The sequence below is a fragment of the Trichosurus vulpecula genome, chromosome 8 (assembly GCF_011100635.1).
Source record: "Trichosurus vulpecula isolate mTriVul1 chromosome 8, mTriVul1.pri, whole genome shotgun sequence".
NCBI classification, from domain to species: domain Eukaryota; kingdom Metazoa; phylum Chordata; class Mammalia; order Diprotodontia; family Phalangeridae; genus Trichosurus; species Trichosurus vulpecula.
Window position 1 is genome coordinate 122,363,518 of NC_050580.1, and position 12,127 is coordinate 122,375,644.

General features: G+C 41.0%; 1 protein-coding gene across 1 annotated transcript in view; it reads left to right on the plus strand.

Annotated features, from left to right (window-relative positions):
- Positions 1-12,127, plus strand: part of RASGRF1 (Ras protein specific guanine nucleotide releasing factor 1) — a 215,955-nt gene that overhangs the window by 126,049 nt on the left and 77,779 nt on the right. Inside the window, exons 9-10 of the mRNA XM_036737004.1 lie at positions 6,852-6,970; positions 10,372-10,532. Coding sequence (XP_036592899.1) covers positions 6,852-6,970; positions 10,372-10,532 — 280 coding nt within the window. The remainder of the gene's footprint in view (positions 1-6,851; positions 6,971-10,371; positions 10,533-12,127) is intronic.

A 12,127-nucleotide genomic window follows, 5' to 3' on the forward strand; every position in this document is an offset into this window, starting at 1 on the left:
GCTCTCCCCCAGTGACAAGATGTCCTTCTCCTACATAGACAGACAGTGAAAAAAATCATACTTCATGGCTTTCTTTGTGTCAGTGCCCATGCAGATCACCATCTTTCTGGTGTGACAAAATTCCTTCAGGAAAGGTAAAATTACCATTAGATCCAGAACTTCCATCCACACTCTCTCACCCTGACTCATTTTAGACAAGTAATATGCACTTGTAGGATGGCTGATTCAGTTTAGGTTTACAGCTTGTGGACTTTAAACAGAGACCAGTGAATTGGCCCAACCAAGAATCAAACTGTCAATCTTGGCCTCACAAGTGCAGTTCTTTGATGAAGTCACAGTTCTTCCAGGATCTAACTGCATGACCTTGGTACACCAGTACCTAGAAGCATAAAGTCAGAATGTTAGAACTGGGAGGAATCTTAGAGGTGATCTCACCCAACCCCCTCCTTTCAAAGATGAGAAAATTGAGACCCAGGGAGTAAAATTAGCTTGCCCAAAGTCACAACTAGACTGGTTAGCTGGCTAGTGACAAAGCCTAGAATAGTAAACAGGTCTCCTGATTGCCAGCCCATAGCTATGTTAATTTCCTATATTATTGTCAGAGGAGGGTAGTAATAACTATTATATCCATTCCTCCCTCCTTCTCAGTAATAAAATAAGGCATAAGGAGACATTAGCTAAGTGAGAAAAAACAAACAGCTACACAAATTGTTGCTTTATTGTTATTTCTTCAAACCTTTCAAAGAGCTGTGATTTCATCCATGTGGGCTCTTTCTTCCTCCAGTGTAGACAGCTCCTCTCTATCACAAAAAACAATCTTTGGTCTTTGGGAGGGGGCTATGCCCAAAATAGCTAATCACTTGGTAGCTTACCTTCTGATACGGAGCCTCTCTTAATTTGGTCCCTGAACAATAGGTTCATAACTTGTCACACAGCCTTTGGAACTTGGAAGACCCTGCTGGAAATCTGCCAACAGGATTAGGCTACAAAAACTTTAGACTGCAAAGAAGTATCACAGGAGGAATCTGGTGAAGAATTATTATCACCATCATCATTCAGCAAGAATAGTAACTAACATATAGGCTCTCAAAGCGTGTTTACTATGAGATAATATGACAAGATAATATTCATAAAGCACTTAGCAAAGTGCCTAACACATAGCAGATGCTTAATAAGTGCTTGTTTAAAAAAATCATCTTATCTGATCTTAATAATAAACCAGTAAAATAGCCCCATTTTGCAGATGAGAAGAGTAAAATTAAGCGCAGAGAAATTAAGTGACTTGACCAGGATCACACAGCTAGGAAGCACCTGAGGTGGGGATTGAATTTCAGTCAAAGTAATTTCAGTTCTTTGAAAGAAGGGGGTAAATCCAAACTTTAACCCCTTTCCCTCTCCGAGAAAAAATCTCAGCAGGAAGTTAGGGAGGTCATGCTGGTCTTGGTCTGATAGCCAAGAAGGTGGGTTTGAGCTGTGTGTTGTTGTTCAGTTGTTTGACTCATGTCTTACTCCATGACCCCATTGGAGGTTTTCTTGGCAAAGATACTGGAGTAGGTTGCCATTTCCTTCTCCAGCTCACTTTACAGATGAGGAAACTGAGGCAAACAGGATTAAGAGACTTGTCCAGGGTCACACAGCTAGTAAGTGTCTGAGGCCACATTTGAACTCAGGAAAATGAGTCATATTGACTCCAAGTGCCTCTCTCCATCTACTGTGCCACCCAGCTGCCTGTTTGAGCTTTGCACAGGTAACACTGAGCTTGGTTAATGCTATGACTTGAGACTAGGTTTGAGGAATGCACAGAGAGTTGGGATGTTTATTGAAAGAACTTGGGATCAAATTAAGCAGTAAAAAGAGGGAAATAGAACAATGGCTGTTACTGGAAAGTAGAAAATAAATAGACTTCTACTTTGGGTATTGTCCCCAAATTACCATTTGTCTTCCTTTTTAGCATGGAAAGAATAAGGCAGTACACATTACTTTGTTATGCAAGCTGAAGAATTTTCCAGGGAATAGTAATAACTTGCATTTCTATCATTCTTTAGAGTTTGCAGAGCACTCTCTTTACAACTCTGTAAGCTAAATGGCACATTATTGCCAGCACTTTACAGAAAAGGAAGCTAAGGCTGGGGAGGTTAGTGCCTTGCCTCACAGTCAACAAGCAAGTTCGCAAGGTTAGGTTTTAACCAGGGTCTCCCAGCTCCAGATCTAACACCTCATGCCACACTGCTTCCAATATGCTGAACACGTTACACACATGCCGATAAGCAAAATGACTGTCTCCTCTAGCATATCACTGGAAAAGCAAGGCAAATCACTTCATTTCTCTTGACCTGTGTCCTCCAAAATTGCTTCCTTGGGAGTCCAGACACTCATTCCAATAATGCCACTGTTATTTTAACCATTTCCAAAACTCTTCTTTGGGAAATATCCAAAAATCTAGTTTTGAAGCACATGAAAAAAACCAGAATTTTATTAGGAAGAAATTTTAGAAGAGAGCTTGGAGATTATATAACCTAACCTCATTTACAGATAAGGTGCAGTATGACCTCATGGAAAGAACAATGATCTTGGGTTCAAAGGACCTGAGTTCAAATTATGCTGGGCCATGGATTATTTCTGTAATCTTACAAGTCACTGCTCAGTCCTCTCAGCTATAAAGGGATAGGATTGTACACAAGATGACTTTGTAGGTTCCTCCCAGCTCTAGATTTTATCAAGTGCCTTGTTCAATGTCTACAAGTTCAAGGCAAGTCTGTTTGCAAGTTAATGGAAAAACTGGGATCAGAATCCAGGTCTTAAGCATCCCAGGTTCTTTCCACTACTGAGAATATCATTATCTTATAGTCACTCCTTATTAAGTTAGGGATAGGGATTAGATCTGTGAGTTCAGCTCTCTAACCATCACACTACACTGCCATAATTATTGGTTCAAAATGATATTTCCCAACTTTATGACCTGTATCAGTGGTTTCAAATTCAGGGAGCACTAACCCATAGGTAAGCCCAAAGCCTGCATATTGATTTAGTTTTAAAATGTAATATTATCTATGTTTTATTGTATCTCTATTTTGTTAAGTGTTATCCGATTGCATTTTAATCTGGTTGGGGCCACACTAGGGAGTGATGCAGGCTGGCCCACAGATTCCTGTTTGACAAATCTGACTTAAATCATTCACCAGATGCAGTACAAAACAACTTTTGGCTATTTGCATAAAGCAAATCCACCCTCAAAAAATAAGGGTGTTGCGGAACTGAAGCCACATTTTGTTCTTGGTATCACATGTTAAAAAACACCTGGACAAACTGGAGCACAGCCAGAAGAGGGCAAGCAGGATAGTGAAAAGACTGGAGATCATGCCATACAACAACCACTTTCAGAGAATTGGGGTGTTTGCCCTGCAGCCGAGAAGACATAGCTTCGAGTGTTTGAAGTCTTGTCATGGGGACAAGGTATTAGATGTGCTCTGCTTAGCCTGAGCAGGCAGAACTAGAATAAATGGGCAGTTACAGAGAAGCAGATTTAGGTTCGCTGAAAGGCAACGCTTCCTATTAATTAGAGCTGACCAAAAGCAAAGCAGGCTTCCTATGGAGGTAATGGGTTTCCCTTCCCTGGAGGTCTTCAAACAGAGTTTGAAGGATCAGCTGTCTGGGATGCTATAGGAGGGATTTTTATACAGGCATGGAATAGACTACATGGCTCTCAAGCCCCTTCCTACCCTGAGATTCTGGGATGCCACCCTCAAGACTTGCCCCTATAAAAGCTATCCAGTGAAAAATGCTGCCAACTCATAAGGCACTTTCAAAAGAGGTTTTCAGAAACAAAAAAAAACATGTCTTGAACAAGGTTAGTATCTTTGCAATAAAGGTTTAATTTCCCACGGGGATTACTTTGATCAGTTCTTCACACACTTAGAATAAAAAAAACATTCTGGTGGGTTTGTTTAAAAACAAAACGTATGATTGTGCATAAGCCAAAATGAATTTATAATTAATAAATTAGGCTGTTGTATTTTTTATTTCCAATTAGTGAAATGTCTATCTAGACTAACAATCTTTCACTGTTAGTCACCATGCCCAACCCCATGTTGAGCTACAGCAGTCTAAGATGGCCAAAGAAAAACAATAAACTGAAGCCCTCCTCAAATTATATGCCTTTAGCCATCTGCTAAAAAGAACATCTTTCTTGATGCATTGTGGTTCAGTGGCAAGAGTTCAGAACTTTCCTGCTAAACTTGGAGTCATGGGATCTGAGTTCAAATCCCATTTCTGTCCGTTACTTCCTGAGTGACTTTGACCAAGTTGTTGAACCTCTCTAGGCCTCAGTTTGTTCATCTGAAACAAGAGGAGGTTGGATTAGATGGGCTCTGAGATCTCTTCTAACTCAAGATCTATGATACTGTAATATGACAGATCTCATTTTGGGAAAGTTACTAAAGAGAAGAGGCTACAGTTTTTCATGCAAACAAAAAATGACATATTGGATAGATAGTTTATGTCAAGCATAGTACAATACCTCACAGATCCAGGTCAAGGCCAAATCACAAAGGGAACACAGTCTTTCAGAGCCTTGAAATCCCCCCATAAGAACATTCCCCCTACCTACATGGTAAATCCCACACTTGTCAGATGGCCTCCCCTATCAAAACCTATCATCAAGAAAGGATTTGTTGGTTGTGTGACCTTCTCCCTCCCTTCTGGGCCTCATTATCCTCATATGTCCAAGGAGGGGGTTGAGCTAATTAGTCTCTAAGGTGTTTCCGACTCTAAAGACTTCACGCTAAACTCATTTACACTTAAGTATAAATGGTTGATAAGTCTTAATGTGCAGTTTCAGGCATCATTAAGCAGGTGGGGGAGGTTTGGGGACGTGGGAAGGGGTGAATTTTCTGGGACCCTGAAACCACCCATTCCCCAAGGTTCCGCGGGCCACTTAGAATCCAAGCATGGGGCTCCTGAAAGTATGTTACTTGTCCTTATTGTTGCCTCTAGCAGCTGTGAAAAGCAGCTGGAGGAAGCCACCTCATGGAGCAAAGGAGAAATTGCAGCTGTCAATGGAGGGGTGCTAATGCACCTATTTTCAGCTGCAGCATCTGTCTCTGTGACTGGCGTTTGTGACTAGCTCCCCAGGCTGTGCAGCTGTCAGCTCCAGGAAATCTAAATCAGTCTGCTCGGGAGTCGGCTGCCTTGTCAGGAGCTCCAGAAAGAAACGGGGCCGAAAGTGACACTCTTGCCACAGGATTTCTGGTGCAATCGCTCTGTCTCTCTGTAGCAAAGAGACTGCACCAAATTATCTGAGTCCCCTCGGGGAATCCTTTAGACTTCTGAATCTGTAATTTGTCACCACAGTCCATTAAATCTGGCAGATAAACTAGCCCAAACGTCTACCAGGTCGAGGGGGATTTTTGCTTCTGAAAATGGATCTCTCTTCACACATCTCCTTTGACAGGATCTCGTACAGCGCTGACTATAGCATCCCAGGATAGGTCTAGCCTCTGAGAGCAATCAGGCATTTTTCCCACTAGCCTCTGGGGACAACTGGGGCCTTTTTCTACTTCAACTTGAATCCTTTCAATATTCTTTATTTTGTTGGTGGAGGTGGGGAGCAGCAGTAGTTAAGGAGGAAGGAATGAGATTTTAGCAGTGAGAAAAGGAGAAATGCAAAACTGTGGAGCAGACCAAGTTGTGGTAGAAATAGTAGTGGTGACCTTTGGACAAATCATTTCACCACAGTTTCCTTATCTGTGAAATGGAAACTGGAACTGCAAGATTTCTAAAGTCCTGTCCAGCCTTAACATTCTCTGACTTCTGTTTGCCTTCAAATCCTTCATTCTCCCCTGCCCCTTCCCACCTCAGGCATTAGGTGTATTCCTGCTGCCCTGGTCATCTCTTTCTAGAACAAAGCTGTCTCGACAAAAGCAAAAAACCATTCACATTATTTGGGACTTGATACATTCCTCTTTCCAAAAATATTTGCATTTCTTTAAAAGGCTACACAGGGAAAGACATGGTAGAATTTCCAGCATTGTAGTATCATGGATTCAGAGCTGGAATGGACCTTAGACATCATCTAATCCAACCCCCTCATCGTTGGGGGAAAGAATACTAGCCAAAAGTTTAGTTTATATTCCATAGGAAAAGATGAGCATTTGAAAACTTTTGATCAAGGGGATAACACGATTTTTAAAAACAACTCTGGACAATTCAATTGACAGTCTGGTTTAGGATTTAAGGTTAAGAAAAGGACTGTATAGGGGAGAAAGTGGAGGCAGAGAGATCAAGTAAATTATTAAAATAGGTAATGATAACATCTCTTTGATGTTCTTGTCTTTTGTCTCTTTGAGAGGGTTTCTTTGTCTCAAACGTCTCTTTGAAGGTTATTGCAACACCTGCAGGGAGAAGACATCTTTGCCAAGGGGATCAGCTTAATACCCCTCCACTAGTACCACATAGCCAGCCATAAAATGTAACATCAATTCTTCTAAAAACAAAAACACACACTTAAAAAACTATGTGTTTCTCTCCCCATCACTGTATACAATTCTTTATTCCCAAGATGTCCTTAGGATCATAGATAGATCTAAGAGCTTAAAGCAATCTTAGAAATCATCTAGTCCAACCTTGGACTCATTTTAAAAATGAGGAAATTGAGTCCCAAAGTAACAGCTACTAAGTGGCAGAGCTGGAATTTGAACCCAGGTCCTCTGCATTATTTCTACCACACTAGGATGCTTCTTTCAAGATTTCTGGTTATTGCTGTTGGCATTCCTCATCCGGTCAAAGACAAAATGTTGTGTTCTAAGAAAATGAGGACATCCTTTGGTTAACTGCTCTCTCTTCTGTTTCTAAAGAATAATGCACGATGAAGTGAGTGAAACTGAGAACATTCGGAAAAATCTGGCAATTGAAAGAATGATCATAGAAGGGTGTGAAATTCTTCTGGACACCAGCCAAACTTTTGTGAGACAAGGTATAGCACACATACATATGACATGCTCCTATCACGTGCATAAACTGCCAGTTTGTTTTGCCACTATACGTTAAAACCTCTTTTCATGTTTTTCTATCATTATGGGGTGCTATAAGGCATAAAATTGCAGTACTATATATATATACACCATTTTCACAGTTTCCTTTTCTCCAGATGTAAACATAATTATATACAGATGGCCTCAGTTACTCTATTGTGTGCTATAGTAAACATTGGTGCCTTCATGTTTGTTTGATTTTTTTTAACACAAAGGGTATCAATTTCATGTAACAGATTTAATCTCACACATCCTGGATACTAGAGACAGAAAATAGCTGTTAGACCATTTCTTCTGACATTTGCTTGGAAAGTATCTCCTAATGACCGAACCAAAATTAGTCCATATGTTTTATTCTCACTGGTGGAAAGCTTTTCCAACCATTCAAATCTTCAAGATCTCTTGAAGAGAAAAAGAAGAAGCAGGCGAGGGCAGAGCCGAAGACATGTCTCCAGAGAGCAGAAGGACAGAGATCCTTTCTCCCGATATCTGAGGTGACTGAAGATCATATTGAAGATGTCAGTTACATGTTTATGGATCAGAGGTATACCCAGAATCCTTTCACCTGGAAAGAGCAAGGTGATGGCCGAGCCAAAGTTATTTTAACCTATGGCCATGTCCCAAAGGGATTGTGCATGGAAACATGTATTTCACAAGTGGTCCAAGAATCTGTGTCATTTAAGGCACTTGCCAAGAGATTACAACAATCTTTTTATAACAACCTCAGGCTGCAGATCTCTTTGTGGGCTCCACTCTATTATACCTGCTGCTACTATTTCTCATTTATATTTTTCCTGCCCATTGATTTCTCAGTCAGATAGGAAATAGTCTATGCAAAGGTATAGCCAGCCTGCTCTTGTCTCCCTGGGGAAGCTGGCCTCCAGTGGCTTAGTTCTGAAGTGATAGGATGGGGTGGGCATGTGCGGAGGTAGGAAAGCACCCCTGCCACATGCTCAAAAATACTGTGTGTAGGCAAGGCAGGGGCTTCCCAGGGAGAGGCACCTGCCACCCTGGAGAGCTTGCTTTGTGCCAGCAGGCACTCTCTATAGCATCGGAAGCTGAATTTATCAATGTTTCGTCATCTCTAGCCACTAATTTGGTTCTACCCAAAGATAGATAGATGATACATGCATGCATACATAAATACGAATATATGTATATAAATATATGATACATACATATATACATATACATAGACACAAGGTACATAGACATTGATCAATAAATAAATATGTACATAGATATATAGAGATGATAGATACATAGGTGCATGACACATAGATAGACACATTAACAGATAAAAAGATAGATAGAAATTATATTAATAAGTGTTTACTATATATCCGGCACAGTGCTAAGTGCAATCCAGCCCCAGGTCTACAGTGAAGCCCAAGTGGCCTACTCTAGTCTGTTATCTAGATTGGACTGAAATCCAAAGACCTCTGCTCAACACTAGAGAAACCCAGATCTCCAAAGCAGGCATGAAGTTCCTAGGGGTCAGAGTATGGGGAAGCAGGGTTCAGAGTCCCTGATGAAAATGTCCCAGACTTCCTTGGGGTGAGAGAGTGTTTACATTCCCTGTCTCCACCTCAGAACCAATTCAACTCTACTGTTAAGGGAATAAAATGTCCAACACCATGAAGCCCAACTCCTTTGAGCTGTCTTCATGTAGGATAATTCTCTTTAGTGATTAATGCATGGAATGGGAGGAGAGAATTTTCTGTTGCTATATACAGTTGACATTTTCCTGTTAAGAAATATTTCTACCATTCTCTTCCCGCCATATACATAACTCCAGAATTGCACGTACCTCCCAACTGCATACATACAGTTCAATTTGACAAACATTTATCAACTACATATTATAAGCAGATTGCCATGTTAGGCACTAGGGATACAAGGATATAGATGGGCCAAGAGAACTATAATATCTGGCAGAACATGATGAGCACCCAAAAGAGATACAAAAAGTACTATAGGAGTTAGAGAAAGGGAAGATTACTTCCCACTAGAGTGATCAAAAGAAGACTTTGTGGAGAAAATGGCATTCCAACTGAATCCTGAAGGATGGAGAGGAAAAAAGAAGGGAAGGGAATAAGTATTTATATAGTGCCTACTATGGGCCAGGAACTATGTTAGGTGCTTTTTATAAATATTATCTCGTTCCACTAGAAAACAGAGCTGGCGGATGGGGATGGTACGGGGGAAGGCCATTTTAGGCAGAGGGAGTAGCACATGCTAGAGATCAAAAGCAAAAAAGCACAGGACAGCTTCCAAGAATACCAAGTAGTCTCAGTTGATTTTGTCGGTCAGTGAACAAGCATTTATTATGTGCTTATTATATACTAGACACTACTGTGCTAAGTACCAGGGGATACAAAGAAAGGCAAAAATAGTTCCTGCCCTCAAAAGCTTATATTCTAATGGGAGAAGTGACATGTAAATAACTAGGTACATGCAAAATAGGTACATAGTAGATGGAATTTAATCTGAGAAGGGAAAGTACTGGCAGCTAGGGAAACTAGGAAAGGCTTTTTGCAGAAGGCAGAACCTAAGCTGAGTCTTGAAGGAAGCCAGGCAAACCAGGTAGCAGGGATAAGGGGGAAAGAATATTCCAGCCCGGGGGACAGTCAGCACAGAAGGTTTTGAGAAGCTGCAAGGCCAGCATAGCTAAATCTCAAAGTGTATGAAGGAGTGTCAAATATAAGACTGGAAAGGTAGGAAGAGACCAGGTTCACAAGGAGCATTAAATGCCAAACAGAGGAGTTTAGATTTGATCCTAGAGGTAATAGAGAACCAGAGTATCTCAGCGCTCGGGTATGGCACAGTCAGACCTACACTTCTCCTTTGTGCGTGGTTGGCCTATACCTCAGAGCAAGGTTTTACGGCCATGGAATGTCCTTTCAGGAGAGAGGGGAAGCTTCCTTGGAATCAAAAGGTTTTCCCTGTGTGAGAGGGCCCTCTTTTTATGTGGCCTGTGCAGTCATTCTTCTGCTTTTGTGCTCTCTTGCCCAACCCTGTTCTCTTCTTACACTCTCTTTAAAGGTTGTGAGTTAATCAGTTAAGAAGCTGGTAACCCCCTTCTAATAGTCAGAACTTTGGGATAAAAAGGCCTTCTAAATATATAATACTTTCCCAGGGAGATCTGTAGGAAGTACAGGGAGATTCTCAGCTTCCTGCTGGAGGTATTACAAGAGTGGAATTTCTTCTGCTCAGAGACAGAATTATTTTTCCCATGACCACTCTCTCAGAACCTAATCCCATATGTCTGCTGTAAAAAATAGTCTCAGAGTAGGCAGGATGATGCTAAAGGAACTGTAATGCATTTCTCTTCTCTTAATAGGTTCCCTCATCCAGGTGCCTATGTCTGAAAAAGGAAAAATCACAAGAGGACGCTTGGGGTCACTGTCCTTAAAGAAAGAAGGAGAGAGACAATGCTTTTTGTTTTCTAAGCATTTAATTATCTGCACTAGAGGCTCTGGTGGAAAGCTACACTTGACAAAGGTAAGACTATGAAGGATGGGAGCCGGAAGCAGGGAGCTGGGATCTGTCTGTCCTGAAGGATTCAATACCAAAGAGCATACAAGCAGGGATGTCCCTGATAACGATGATACCATAACATTACAGAGGTTAGACCAAATGAGGACTGAACGTAAGCTTTGCCCACACGGGCAGCCCACCTTGTTCCAATCTTCCTGAATAGCTAGCCTTCTGATTGAGCTTCTCTTTGGGAGAAAAAGAGAAATGGTGGGAGCTATTGTTGTGGCTTTAAATAAGGATATGGGCTGTGTGTCATGAATCACTGTCGTATACATATAGTCCAGGGCTGCCCAGAATGTCAGTGATGGAACCTAACTCTATCTAGCAAATCAAGAGCTTTCAAACATTATGAGGAAATAGATCCCTCTTCTGGGTTATTTCTCCATGCCTTAAAATCCCAAACACTGATGCAATATTGGACTAGACCCATATTACTCATATCTTTCCTCCAAAAGATGCCTAAACCTGCTTAATTCCTACTCTCTGAAGAAATTTTATTCTAATGGGGCTCCAGAGATAATGTGGGATTTAATGGTGTTGCCCAGTCCTTCTTCCTTGTATGTTGTGTCACCTGCTTCCTCATCCATCTTCTCTCTCTTTCTACCAATGTAACGGGATGGATGTCTGAACTCTCCATCAGCCTCAGGCCATCCAATAATGATTTTGGCTGGTCCGATGCTTTTGCTGGCTGGCTTGAGGCTAATTGACAATTTCAATAGCCAGTGGAGGATACAAAAGATGAAGGCCTCATAGAGGACAAGCGTGGGGGATGGCGCAGGAGTCTAACTAGACCAGGGTGTCAGCAATGAAGAACAAGAATGAGTGTGAGGTGTCAGGAGAGGCCTGTGTTGTGACTCTACACACTGCTCCCAAGAATTGTGCTCCATTTTATTTAACCTATTCTTTATTCTACTTTTGCAAGCCTGAGTTTTGTTGGTGAATAAATAGCCATACCACAGAAGTATCTTTTGGTTCAAGAGAAAATTCCCTCTGTCTCTTATTTGACAGTAAAATGACAAATTTTCACTGGCACACCTTAGTCAAAAGCATTAATATAAGCACCGAAAGCTGTTTAATTTGATTACATTTTTAAACACAACACATTCTCCAGTCCCTTCCTAGGACTTCCACTTGGGGATAAGAAGGTTGCTTTAATTGAGCCAGAATCTCAGTGGAGCAGCTCATTAATGTCACTAAATTACTGGTCTGAAATATCATGCATTTTATGGCAGAGAGCCATTGGTTCGAGCAGTTAACTACAGGGATTTTGCTGCTTATATTAATTTATCAACAAATTAGCTTATTAGTTGCATGAGGGAAATTAATAATTTCCAAATATCAAATTATCCATTTTCAACAAATCTGAGCATGCAATGCACATCAAGGAAATCTTTCATGGTTTATTGGCTTTTGAATTTTAATTACTAAAGATCTGCCATGGATGTTACACAGAAGTTTCCTCCATTGGGAGGAAGGTTGTATTAGGTGACCTCTAAGGTCCCTTACTACTTGGAGTCTATAATTCTATAATTTTTTTTGATTGTTTCTTAAAATGCAGT